This window comes from Phalangium opilio, unplaced genomic scaffold (genome assembly GCF_054372755.1).
Source record: "Phalangium opilio isolate 3A_F unplaced genomic scaffold, DU_Popi_V2 ptg000217l_1, whole genome shotgun sequence".
NCBI classification, from domain to species: domain Eukaryota; kingdom Metazoa; phylum Arthropoda; class Arachnida; order Opiliones; family Phalangiidae; genus Phalangium; species Phalangium opilio.
Genome location: NW_028324218.1, coordinates 10,103,899 through 10,117,945, shown reverse-complemented (window position 1 = coordinate 10,117,945; position 14,047 = coordinate 10,103,899). Strand labels below are relative to the sequence as shown.

The window sequence follows — 14,047 nt, the reverse complement described above, 5'->3', positions numbered from 1 at the left end:
TGACCTTATTTATGAAGACAGCATGCAATGACCCAAAACCAATATACGTTATACCTCCTTATCAAGGAAAATTATGGACCGCATTAAAACTCCATAAAACGTAACAGAAAAGTTCGCCAAAGAAATAAAAGTTTATTCGTGAATGAACAGTTTATAGGTACAAGCGTACAGTTAAAGATGTTATCGTCAAACCTTGTTGCATCTTCCGCATTTTCTACCAAAGTTTCCTTTTCCTTCATTGAATCCTACCCTTCGAACAAATCTTTAAATTGCATCCCTGAATATCTCAAGCGGAAGAAAGAAATCCGCGATGGGGAAAAGGCAAGTCAAATGTTAGGACTACTTTTTGCGCAACGGACTTGTACCTTCAGTCTGAGTCAAGTTGAGTTTTCGGCAAGTTGCGTTTCTTACAGTGAAGATTTAAAGGGTGGGACAGATCAGACGCAGTGGCGACGCCAGGGATAGGTTTAGAAGGACATAGCCTATGTGTAAAAGTGAAGTCCAGGCACAGGGAGCCCTCAAATTTGGTCCGCTTTTTTATGGGATGAGAGCGCGTCCAGGAGACAACCACATTTTTTTTCATACGTGGGAAAATTTTTTATGGCGACACAGATTCAGACGTTCATTTATTTTTAACAAAAATGTTTCTGACCTATGACACCGAGTATGACACTGCGTTTGAAGCTATGCCTAGTAAAATTAGTAACTACTCCGATTTCAAGAGAAACGCAGCGATCTTATAGAAGTGTTTTCGATTTTGCAGGGATTCAATTACATAACGAAAGTAACTGATTTAATAATGATTAATTCTATGAATTACGAGTATATTAATTGGCGTGACTACAGTAGTCCTCAGAAGTGATTCTTCGTTCATCGCCAAAGAACTAAACTGAACCAAATTAAAGTCTATCGTAGGCGTTCCTTCTCTACGTTAGAGAGATGAAAGATTGCATACGTGGGATGTTATGAGAGTCATGTCATTTCATATATATTGGCCAATGTTTGATCCATCCCTTGGGAAATGAGATTGCCATTGCTAATATTTGCTACTTCAATAAGGCAAAGCTTGAGTAGAAAAACAATGCTATAAATAGTCCTTTTCTGAGTTGCGTGGTTTATTACTGCAATAGCGCGAGTTAGCCTTTAGATGTTTCAGGAAAATTGCTTGTCTTTACCAGTTCATTTCGCGATTTTTGTGTTCAATCTCTTGACTGGGGTGCAATGACCTAGTTCAGTTTTTCAAAGATTGACATGAATATTTTAACTTCTTATAAATAAAATATTTCATTATGTTATTAGACTTCCGGATAAAACAAGCGCGAAGAACAAAATAAACAACAATGTTTATTTTGTTACCGATTTTAGTTTGTGCGCATGCTCAATATCTAGCCAATAACAGCAATACATGAATTAATTTGAAAATATTGCTTATCACAACGAACTTAAGTGAAACTTTCGCTTTAATGCTAGGTGATACCAAGAACCCAAATAGGACCTAAGAATTTTGAAAGAAAAATTAGGCCAAGAAGTGATATCTAGTTTATTAGGGAGGAGGTATAATATGCCTAAGTATTCGCGCGCCATAGTCCCAGTCTCCCTTTCAAAATACAAGGGGGACGAAAAAGGAAGCAGAGCTATTTTCGCCTCTCCTCAGTTGGAAAATAAGTCATTTTCGTCATTCGCGTCGCGCTGACTTGAGTTTTCAAGAACCAATGAGATGCTGGTTTTAATTTAGAGGCTGGACCTACGTTTGGACTTTAGATAAAGCTGGAAATGTGGCGAATAGATACCTTCTCCCTAGTAAAACTAGATATCACTTCTTGATTAGGCCTTGTTGGGTCCAGTATTCCCGGTTTCATATGCATTGCCGCCATATTGGCAAGCACATTTCGACCCAGTTTAAAGTTTGAGCTCATGGAACCCATGCAAGAATCGTTCTCATATCTTATATGGGTTCTTATTGGTACATCGCTTGGTTTATATGGAAAACTCTAGGTGAAATGTATTTAAGATCGATTTCAAATAAGAATTACGGTCTGGAGGCTTTTGGCCGCCCATCCTACCACAGCTTGGTAGTAAGAAAAATATAGAAGAGTAAAAAAAATAACTTTGCAAAGAAAAATATTGAAGGACCATTCCTGTGCAGTAAAAAAGAAATGGTAAACACGGGCCTGCGGTTATGGCGTAACCAACAGTGATATACAAAAAACTCCAATTCTTTTATATCAACTCGAAGTTGTACTGAATCCGAAGGCATTTTTCTTGCTTTTATACCCATATTTGTGAAATGAGGATCTATCTTTCGACTCTAGTATAATTTCAATTTGAAATGAATCAGAGGGCAATATTACAAATTTACATTTCGATTTTTCAATGCGAAATTTTACTGAAGAAGAAAGTGGAAATAGATATATTTTTAATATACGATTTAACCCTTTCCTTTGGAACTTTCTTATCGTTGAAAATTATTCAATACACGGTGAAGAAATTTCGTATCACTAAACATTCTTTTGGTAAGAAACTATAGATAAAGAATTGGTTGAGCTCGGTGACCCTCGTTTTTCCGGTTTATTTCAAAAAAAAAAAATTAAATTTGCATATTTTATTTTATTGGGGAAGTTTTTTCTACGGCTTTCATATGGAAATGTTTATGAGAGAATTGGTGATAAGGCTTGAAATGGTATAATTTTGCTTTCAACGATGTCATATTGAGAAACTAAGTATATCTTTATGCTGAAATGCAACAACCAGGCAACGAATTTTTTTACTAATGTGTTACGAATAATAATGGTGAATAAAAGGGTATGTAACACTAAATCCGCGACGATTTGTATGCCATTACATGCTCCGAATACCTAACATTAATTATTTAAAACTATTATGGCAATTGTACGCAATTGTTGTATTTTAGACTAGAATCAATTCGACTTTGGAATGGAAAATTGCTTTTTGAAACTCGATTTGATTTATCGAAAAATAAATGTGTGGAACACTTGAAATTTTCACAATAGTTGATTAAAATGCCCAAAAAAGCGATTAATCGAGCCTTAGTCGGTTAAATCACTCGATTAGTCTAATAATAAGTGTACTTAATAGCATATTTTTGAAGATATCTGAAATATTCTATTTTCTCACAGCTACCATGCAGGAATCACCGTGTAGTCTTTTTAAAAACGTACCTAGAAGGTTTTGTGGGAAGGGCTAGACTAAACATTATGTATGACGAATTTTACTTCGCGAATAACGTTTTTCCCTGCCTGTTACACCTTAGGCGCGCCTGACCTCGCGTTACTGCCAACCTTTAAAATCAGAGTAAGAAAGACGTCAAAATTATTATTCTTGACGGAAGGTTAAGTTCTCAAGCCCCACCCTGAAAACCCGCATAGAAATGAACATGGGATTTATATGGGTACAATGATTCCTACTAGCTGTTTGAAGTAATGTAGGATTTATTTTTGAATTGTACAATTAATTTTCACAATTTTTACTAATATCAATTCAAATATTGAATTTGTTTTCGAATAATCGCGAATTTCAAAATATTTACTTTTTATAAATTGAGTAATGAGGAGAGGGCTATAAATCAGTAAAATGCTAACACCTTATTCACAATAATTATTAAAAAAAGGCTAACAAAATACTTTCCTATTGATTTCAGACCAAACACAATCACGACATCAGCACTGACAAACTAACCGTCGAAGAGAACTTAACGTCCCACCACCAAAACAACAAAGACCTCAACGAATCATCCCAAGCGGGTTCCACAACCGCACCCACCACCAACAACACGAAATCTTCAAGCGCAACGTTGGAAAACCAACACAACAAAAAGAGTAATAAATCCAATAAAACAAGTAGTGCAAACAGTTCCAGCGTCAAACGCAAATCCTCGTCTAAATGTCACTTGGACCAAACGGGAGGTGACGATTCGAGTCGTCGATCAATCGTCAGTTTAACACCTTCCGTTTTCGTGCAGAGTCAAAGAGGCGTGCCTAAATCTCGAATGGCCGCCTTATTGAAGGAACGTAAGGCTTCTTTCACCTTAGGTATCATTTTGGTGGCATTCACCATGTGTTGGTTGCCATTTTTCGCCGTGGCGTTGTTACGCGCTTTATTACAGGAATGGTTATACGTTCCAGACGCGTTAAAGACCGTGGTACTTTGGCTCGGCTACGCGAATTCCATGTTAAATCCCGTGATTTACGTAACTTTCCACAAAGACTTTCGGAAGTCATTCAAAGAAATTATTTGTTTCCGCTGCAGGACGGTGAATCAAGTTTTTAGGCAGGAAGCTTCCAAGGAGCAATGTAATAGGTAGTGGGTTTTAAGGCTAATTTTGATTGGCTAAAGGCCCAATAGTAGATACGTGATCTCAGTCTCTTCGTCATACCAATTTTATGGAGAGACGTTACCTTATAAAAAATATGTAACAAAAAAAATATTATATATATACGAATACATTTCCCCTTAAGTGTTAAATCCTGGATACTATATTATAATAAATCGTTGTGTATATTATTGTTCAAGAATTAAGGCAATTCCCACATGAATAGTGTACTATAATAACTGTATAAATAACACTTCACGAATGTTGGTTGTAGGTCGTAAATGATACAATATTGTTCTTGAAAGAATTGTATTTATTCTTTATACATGTGTAGAGCAGAAATATAGAAGATTTTTAGTTAAATATAGCCATAATTTAACCCTTTTAGACCCTGAGGAGAATGTCACTCAGCGTAATAGGTGTTCACGATGTACATACATTCACCGTACTAAAGTTACTAAGTGTAATCTATAAAAAATAATAATAATCCATAATCTATGTACATATAATCTGAGAGTTATTAGCCCCTCGGATGTATATCACATTTGTACATAAAGTTGTTTTGTAAATATATATTTTAAACCATTTTTATTTTGGGCAAGTTTAAATGTTAAGCGTGTTTGTAAAAATACTTCTAAATATGTCAATATTAACTTGTTACAGCAAATAATATTTTAAACAAAATTCTGCTCAAATATTGATTTTAATATAAAACTTTCCGTTATACGTTTTTCCTAGTAAAATATGTAATAAAATTTCCTGAAATAACTAATCCAATCTAAAAGCTATTCCCGTCTACCGCTATAGTGGATAATTCCAAAACAGGGAGGAGTAGAAATGGAGTCGAACTACTATCCTACACCGTGAGCCTAAACTCCTCCCACAGTGAGAGAAAGAGGGGTCGAAGGGGTTAAATTTGTTCCTTCTGTCACGTGGGATCCTGTTTGTATATATTGAGTTACTATTTTACGCCCTCTCTTTAACACAAAATGTACTATTTTCAAAAATGTCTCGTGCTGATTGCTTATGTAACTACAGTCAACTGATGATTATTTTCCTTATCAAGATTCTCACGAGATGGCAGTTCGTAGTGCGAGTTTTACGGAAACTCTGAGGCCGCTAGCCACGTGTTTAGTAATAACAAAGTTTTTCTCCCATATGCCCTTTCTATCGTTGCAGGAGTTAAGATCACAGTTATCATTCAAAAAATCGTGTACAATTTTTCTCCTTTTAAACTCCTCCCTGTCCACAAGCGACATCTATGAGTGGAGAACATTGTTTTAAATTTCTATCTGAGGTACAGAAATTGATTGCACCGCATGTAGTTTAGATAGGACTGACAGTAGCCCCTGAATGGCATCTTGTTCCAGAATATACCACTTCGGCTGGTGATACCTTTCTACAGGCGTTCATAGGTAAAGCTTATGTGTCAGAACCCCTGTAAGATATCTTTCCCTTAACTCAATGTTAAGAGTATTTAATATGTATGTAACTATAAAAATGTAATAATGAGCACAATGATACAAATAGCTAGGTGCTGAACTGAGCACGTCACCGAGATTAATGTAAACCGTAATTACAAAACACGTTTTAATACAATTGGGGCTCTTACTGCGCATGTGTTGGAAGTTTGAGGAATTAGGGTAATAATTGCGATTGTTTATCATGGTAAATTATCAATCGTCATTCGTATTTTAGGCGCACAATAATTGAAACGATACTGTTCTTAAATTAATATAATATTAAATCAGTAATTGACTTGAAAAGTTTACATACGTAACGTTTTCTCTCATTAAACATATTATCACCATGAATATGATTGTTTTCACATGCAAGTTAAGTAAAACTGAGTTTGCTATTTAAGCCATAATTTCATATATTAGTAATCAAATTAATCTAATTCGCAGTTTTACCATAAAATTAAAAATTATTTTGTCAATTGAAAATTAACGATAAACTATATTCCCCCAAAATTACTGTATTATTGTTGATTATAGTTCAAATTTACTAAATAATTACACTTATTTGCATTAAGTTAATTATGATTTAACGTATGATCAGCAATTACCTCAGAAACCTCCAATGTTCGCGCATTAAATGTCCCTATTTCTGAGTAATTTGTATGAGCTTATTTACTTTTCTCTTTATACCGATCAACTATAATGCTACCATGAATTAGAACCATAATACTCATGAATATAGAATCCTTATAGGATAATTGACACCACTGTCATATAAAGTTCAGACTCTGAGTTCTTTCGCTTTAACTTCTACATCTCGCAAATCACTACAAACTATAACGTAAACATCCATATTCATATGTATATGAATTAATTCATCGTAGTGCATAGTAAATAAACAAACATCAGGGAAAATTAAATAATTTCATGTTTAAATTATAATAACATAATATTGTATAGTGTATTTAATAATAATATTTAGTGCTCAAATACATGCATTCTCAAACTTTAGTACAATTCAATTAGAACTGTATATTAATATCACGAGCACTTATTTCAGAGTCTAAAAGGGTTAATTTATTACGATAATTATTAAAATATAAAAATAAACTGCCGTTTTAAAGTGATTGTTGAATTTAAGGTGTTTGCCATAAAGAGAATTATAAATAGTCAAATATAATAAGAATAAAGACGGAAAAAATATAATATTTAATAATAACGCATATAATTTATCATTGTTGAATATAAATTGAAACAGGAGTGAGAGCCACAGATGTTTACCCCGTTTGTTCGCTGAACTAATGTTAAAAATAAAAACCAATAATAAAATTACATGGTTATAGAAAGTTCAAATATTTGTTCATTTCTTTTATAATAGAAAAAAATTTATATAATTTCGTGAGGTAATTTTGAAAAAAAAAATTCTTCTTGAAAGGTAAATTACTGACAAAATGGTAATTCAGTTTTTCACAAAATTGTAAGTATTAATTTAAACATTGCAGTAATGAGAAGTAAGATAAGGGACTAGAAGTATCGAGGTAACCAAATTCTCCACTTGGCGAAAGTGAATATTCTCGATAACACACCAACAGTTGGCCCTCTGGTAGCGGCTTCAGAATTTTCCTTCCAAAATGTGAGACGCTCGCGGTGGTAGACGACGGAACTAGATTCAAGCACCCGCGTCCGTGTTCCGCGGCTTTAGGTTGAGACGAAGGGGGTAGGAAATTCTTTTGGAAATCGACCAATTTTTTTCTCTCCTTAGTTTAAGCGGCATAAAATCCTCGAATTTGTTCACTAGTGCCGGGATCTATTACCAGTGCTAGAGCACTTTACTTCTAGTCCCTTATCTTACTTTTGGTAATTTCATTACCATAATATTTTAAGTATTAATATTTTTAAGTATAAATTTCTTTTTATTTAATAGTGAAGACGGATTATTTCAAATCCAGTTTAAATGTAATTTTATGTCGTTTAAAACTGCTATCCTCTTTTAAACTAATCGTAAATACAAACAAAGCCAAAAATAACACAAAGGTTTTTATCTTTAAGCTTTTCTTTACCGTTAAGAGGTCTATAATCGGCTTAAGAAAACGCTTTTTCGTTTAAAAGGGCAAGTATAACCAATTTTTGAATTGCTACACCTTCTTACAGTCAATTCCGATCTTTTAAAACACCGAATTTGAAACTCCAATACAAACATTCTACCATCGTAGGTAAAACAAATCAGAGCTGTGCTAATTAATTAGTTAGCTAATTGAATTTCTAATTAATTAGCAACATTTACTAATTGAAAATGGTAATTGAATTTTAATTACCTTAGTGCTAATTGAGAAATAATTCTAATTAATTAGTATGAATAGGAAAGGTAATTATCTAATTAAAATTTAATTAGATTTAGGATTAACTAATTAGCCAATTGGATTTTCAATTAATCTTTTAATTTAGTAAAAACTAAAACTCGAGGAATTAACTCTTGATTCATCTATTTGAAAATGAAAACGGTCTTATTATATCGATGAGGAAAACTTAGTGCTACTCTAAATATTTCAGCTCCTCTAAAACATGAGAGAATACTAGTACTAGTAGAAAATTTCGTAGATCGTAACTGTCCCATTTCGAAATTTCGACTGTTTTTCCTACTCGAATTAATAGCAGTGCGCATGTATTTACTACTCAGGAGTCCATTATAGGAACTATGCAATAAAATGAAGAAATGAGACAAATTTTAACATGACGGAACACTCGAGGCCTGTCTCATTTTTCGAGAATAATTCACGGCTTCCGTACCCGTTTTTCAATGGCATTAAAACATTAAACTTTGCATTACCAAAGTACTAAATCCATGGGCACTTTAAACTTTTATGTTTACTTATGGTTTCTTTTTTACCTTAATTAGAAAATAGTAATTCTAATTAATTAGCTTGATAAATAAATGTCTAATTTCTAATTGAATTGAATTAGTTTCTATGTCTAATTGCTAATTGGCTAATTAATTAGTTCATAAATATTTCCCTAATTGCTAATTGGCTAATTAATTAGTTCATAAATATTTCCCTAATTTCTAATTCTAATTCAATTAGTTGTCAGCTAATTAGCACAGCTCTGAAACAAATTAATGTAGCTAAATACGGCCACGCTTGTTTGTGTAAAATTAATTTACTATTTAAGTTCCTATTACCAGGGATAGATTTAATTTTAGAAGAAGGAATGGAGAACAGAGTAACGTGGGCGCGCGTCAAAGTCCCGGACCCCCTTCCCCTGGAAAGGGGAGGGGTATGAACGAAGAGGCGGGTCATGGCGACAGAGGTAAAAAGGAATTGCGTATTTTTCGCCGTCCCCGTGAGCAACGTCATCATAACGTAGTTTAACTGAGCCAATAAGGTAATTTAAACTTTTCGTTGCGTGTTGGAGGGAGGGGCTCTATACTGGGCTATGAGTCGAACTGGAGTAAATACTAACCGTTCTCCATTCCTTCTTCTAAAATTAAATCCATCCCAGGTATTACTAATATCGTTCGCGAATATTTTCATAGAAAAATTTACCAATTATGGACTTAACCAAAAAACTTCACGAGCAAGAATGTCTTATATCGTATTCAATTGTCCCGCTCTAATTCAGAGCGCCCGTTTAAATATACGCCCTCCGGTCAGGGAGAAAAAAAATGAGAGGTTCATTGTGCTCGCGTCACAAAAAAGAAAATTTGTTTCCAACTCCTCTTTAGATATACCAAACTCTTGCTTAAAATAACAATGTAGCAAAATTTCAAATTCGTAAACCGAAATCCCTTTAAGAATGTTTCATATTAAGCCGATTTGGGGGGCGATTCTGTCTGCCTAAATCGAAATTTGAAGCTGTTTATGTCGAAAAGAGAAATAGGATGCCTTAAAGCCGTAAACATTTTGTTTATAAATGGCCTTTCTAATAAATTTGAAACTAAATTAAATTGATTCTCTTCACACGAGCGAGCATATATCGATGTTTATATATATACTTAGTTTCTTTTAAACACGACAGTATTTAATTACTCCAGGCAGAATTTAGAATTTAATTAATGGTCAATACAGGGATATGTGTAAATACTAAGTATTAAGGGTTCCCATCATCTACAAGGCATTTCGCTTAGGTGCCCGTTCAATAGAGAAAAAAATACTACTTCCAACCCCCCCTAACTTTATGAGGGAGAGGGAAATTCTTATTTTGTCTCTTTGCGCATGGGCAAAATTTTAAACGCACCAATCAGAATTCCTCTGAGAGCTAGTTCCTTTTCCCATCCCCACCTATCTACTTCCGACTCAATTTAGAACCACCTCACATTTGGAGGCCAGCTTTTAAGACCAGTAGGGAATAATAAGTAGTATACATTACATATCTATGGTGAAAATATGTATCAGTGCATTGTATGAGTATTAGTAGAAACTCGGCGAAGTTATGCTCATTTGTTTTTTGGAGTTATTTATATTCTCCCATGCCGAGATTCTGTTTTAATAACTAGAATCAAGTCCTTCAATGCTTAGTGTAGAACATACCACAGTACCACGTTTGAAAAATTTCTCGAATAGCGGTATTCAGGATACAATTTTTAAACTTTTTCCATAAGAACTCGGGCAGACTTTTCTTAGTAAGGATATTTATGCCTTACTTTTCTTAGCTTCAATAATTAATTGAAGTCTTAGTGTCGGAACCAGATGTTTAACAGCTTAGTTAACTAGCACGGAAGAGATCTAATCAATATACACGTTCAAAACTTAATTACAAGTCTCTCCGAAATCAGGATACGTTAATTTATGTCTAACATATAGTAAAAGTACTTCAAATTCTTAAAGATGCTGCCTCCTAGCTATACCAAACCCACTGAAACTAAAAACAAGAAAAATTACGATTACCTGGTATAGTATCTACGTGTGTTGTTCTTTCCCATATTTTTAAAAAGCACATATTTTTGTGAAAACACTGTCAAAGTATTAAGTTAGTAAAAGGAAACGTTAGTGCGATTTAGTGGTTAAACAGTATAAGTAATATCAGACTTTATTCGAGCTAGTAATGAAGTTTCACCCACGATATTTCATGACAAGCTCTCAGTAACCAGTGAAAAACTTTGGAACATATCTTGATTCAAGCTAGTAACGGAGGCATGGCATTCACCAAGAGTTGTGTTAAATCTGCAATAGAACTTTCTTTCACAATAAAAGGACGGTATTGCTAGGGTATCTTATGTAAGTGTTGATTTTTAAACGCGCGAGACCACAAAAACCCAGTCTATAACCTACGTTGTGATTATATAATCACAGGCGTAGATGAAAACAAAGGAAGTTCAAGTATAAACGTATAAAAACTCTAACAAGACAATAAGCTTCTTTCCTCGTCTCATCTCGAACAATATATGAGAAAACTTTTATATTATCTAAGTTTGTCTTTATTCGTTCAGCCGTCTCGCTGTCCTTATAGACAGTTTGAGCATGACGAAATTAAGGAGTACGCAACTAAGCTATTGTTTTGTGGCACGAATAAATCATGAAATTCAAAAGGAAGAAATGTTCAACAAGATGCAGTGCCGCTGTTGAGAGAAATTAGAATGCTTTCGTCGAACTCAATCGTTAAAGGGAGGGTGAAGTGGAAAATGAAGTGAATTTTTATCTATTCTTCTACATATTATAAGTCCAGTCTGCGTTGTGAAACATTCAGGAAATACCTCCGACTGATTTTAATATTAAAATTAAATTGAGATTTTGAAGATAATTTGAAATAAGGACCTCTGACCAATCGCGTAACGCCCTGACTTCTTGTTAACAAAATTCTCGTGGCACGCTCCGTGTCAAATGAAATTTTTGCGATATTCGATAAAATTTGCGAGCGATGTGATAATCGTGGCGCGAGATGTAGAGCGTACAACTGCAATTTTGTTAACAGGAAGGCACGGCGCTATGCTATTGGTCAGAGGTCCTTATTTCAAATTATCCATAAAATATGAACCTAATTTGAATTTTAAAATCACTGTTAGGTATTTTCTGAATGTTTCACTATCCAGACTGGTCCTATAATTAGCGGAAGAATCGATAAAAAAACCACTTGATTTTCCACTTCACCCTCCCTTTAAAAAAACATTCTTAGGTTTTCACCATTTTGTAGCATCGAATTTCGGACGCTCTAAATTTAGATTTAATACTACAATCTCTCAAATTCTCAATGCGCGATCGAGTTAGCGTACGTTACACGTGAGTTTTCTAAACGTTGCTTCACCGGTCTATTTTTTCACAGTGGAGCATGATAATACCGTGGCAACGAAAGATTCCGAGGTAAGGAACAATTATACAGGGTGTTTTTGAAAGGTCCATCACAAATTAAGGAGCGTGATTATTGGACCAAACTGAGTGAAACGTATCAAAGAACATGGGGTCTACAACATTTAGTTTCGGAGATATGGCCCCCCAAACATTTGCCCCAAAAACGAAAAAATATCCCAAAATGTGGAGTAAGGGTTATTGCCATTACCCAACTTGTTTCGAAGTCATAGAGAATTTCAATAGCCTTGAATTTGAGAAACACTAATGTAACTTTAGATAGCAGAAGGGTATAAATGGGTAGAAGTACGCGTACGGCGGTAATGTTAAACTAATACCAAGTGTCATAGTGTTTTAACATTTCTCAGCACCCAGTAAAATGGTTGCGATTGAAGGTTGAGTTTGTTCATTACGTTAGTGTTTGATGTGTCACAGAGAAAACGCCATGATACGATCCCAATGTAAATGTATTTTTTATTAGTTCTTCATTCTTAATCTGTAACAAATAACTACTACAAGAATTGTTCAAAGTGTTCACCACCCGCGTTAAGGCAAACTTGAACACGCCTTACAAACGATTCCCTAACACGTTGCAAAATGCCTGGAGTATCGCGAATAGTTTGACAGGCATTAACGATTCGTCGACGAAGCTCTTCCACATCAGGTACTTCACTCTGATAAACTATGTCCTTCAAGTGGCCCCAAAGGTAGAAATCGCACGGGTTAAGGTCGGGTGATCGAGCAGGCCATTTCACGGGTCCACCTCGACCTATCCACCGAAAAGAGAACGTCGCGTTAAGGTGAGCTCGGACAGCGAGACTGAAATGTGGTGGTGCACCGTCATGCATGAACTACATTCTGCGCACCAAACCTAAGGGCACGTCGTCAAGTAATTCCGGTAAAACGTCTTGTAAGAATTGTAGGTACGCCTCACCGTTTAACCTGGGCTGTAGAAAATAAGATCCAATTAAATTGTCACCTACAATACCGCACCACACGTTTAAACTAAATTGTACTTGGTGAGATTTAACGAGCGTTGCGTGAGGGTTTCTTTGGGACCATTGATGCTTATTATGCAGGTTAATAATACCATCTTGCGAAAAATTAGCTTCGTCTGTGACTAACAGACTACGCGGGAAATCAATGGCGTTTATCAATGCGTCGTGGGTAGTCCGCGGAATTCAAACCTTGAACCTTTTGAAAATGGTAAGAATGAAACTGGTGACTTTTGAGGATTTTCCACACGAGCACGTGACCAACGCCTAATCGCTTACTCACCTGGCGGGTACTTGCTTCTGGTTCGTCCTCGAAAATAGTAAGGACTTCGTCTTCTACGGCCTCTGGGACTTCTTGCCCTCTAGGTTGAGGTCCACCATTTTACTGGGTGCTGAGAAATCTTAAAACACTATGACACTTGGCATTAGCTTTACATTACCGCCGTACGCGTACTTCTACCCATTTATACCCTTCTGCTATCTAAAGTTACAGTAGTGTTTCTCAAATTCAAGGCTATTGAAATTGTCTATGACTTCGAAACAAGTTGGGTAATGGCAATAACCCTTACTCCACATTTTGGGATATTTTCTCGTTTTTGGGGCAAATGTTTGGGGGGCCATATCTCCGAAACTAAATGTTGTAGACCCCATGTTCTTTGGTACTTTCCGCTCAGTTTGGTCCCATAAACACGCCCCTTAATTTGTGATGGACTTTTCAGAAACACCCTGTATTGCTTACATAACCCTAGGGCAAAGAATAGTGTAACCTGAAGAGCCTGCAACACAAGGTTGTGCAAACATTAATAACGTTAGGAAGGTGTTTCAGAAATTCTCTTTCATCTCGTACACTAAAAGACGACGGTTGAAGGACTCGCTTGTCTAGAAGAATCTGACCTTCTACACTGTTTTCTGAAACTTGGTATGATATAAATATAAGGGGTCGCCAAGATGGGGTCCACCATTTTCCAAGCGCCTGATGGGGTA

At 35.3% G+C, this 14,047-nt stretch overlaps 1 protein-coding gene and 1 long non-coding RNA gene across 2 annotated transcripts in view; one reads left to right on the top strand and one right to left on the bottom strand.

Moving 5' to 3' along the window:
* The window catches only part of LOC149616225 (5-hydroxytryptamine receptor 1-like), a 91,688-nt gene extending 84,073 nt beyond the window's left edge, over positions 1-7,615 (top strand). The window contains exon 4 of the mRNA XM_089856560.1: positions 3,659-7,615. Coding sequence (XP_089712686.1) covers positions 3,659-4,321 — 663 coding nt within the window. The 3' untranslated portion in view covers positions 4,322-7,615. The remainder of the gene's footprint in view (positions 1-3,658) is intronic.
* Positions 7,616-12,519: 4,904 nt separating this feature from the next.
* Positions 12,520-13,785, bottom strand: LOC149616224 (uncharacterized). The gene is made up of 2 exons (XR_016375866.1): positions 13,347-13,785; positions 12,520-13,262 (listed from the first exon to the last, which is right to left on the bottom strand). It is a non-coding gene; the product is annotated as an uncharacterized LOC149616224 (long non-coding RNA).
* Between the last annotated feature and the right edge of the window lie 262 nt (positions 13,786-14,047).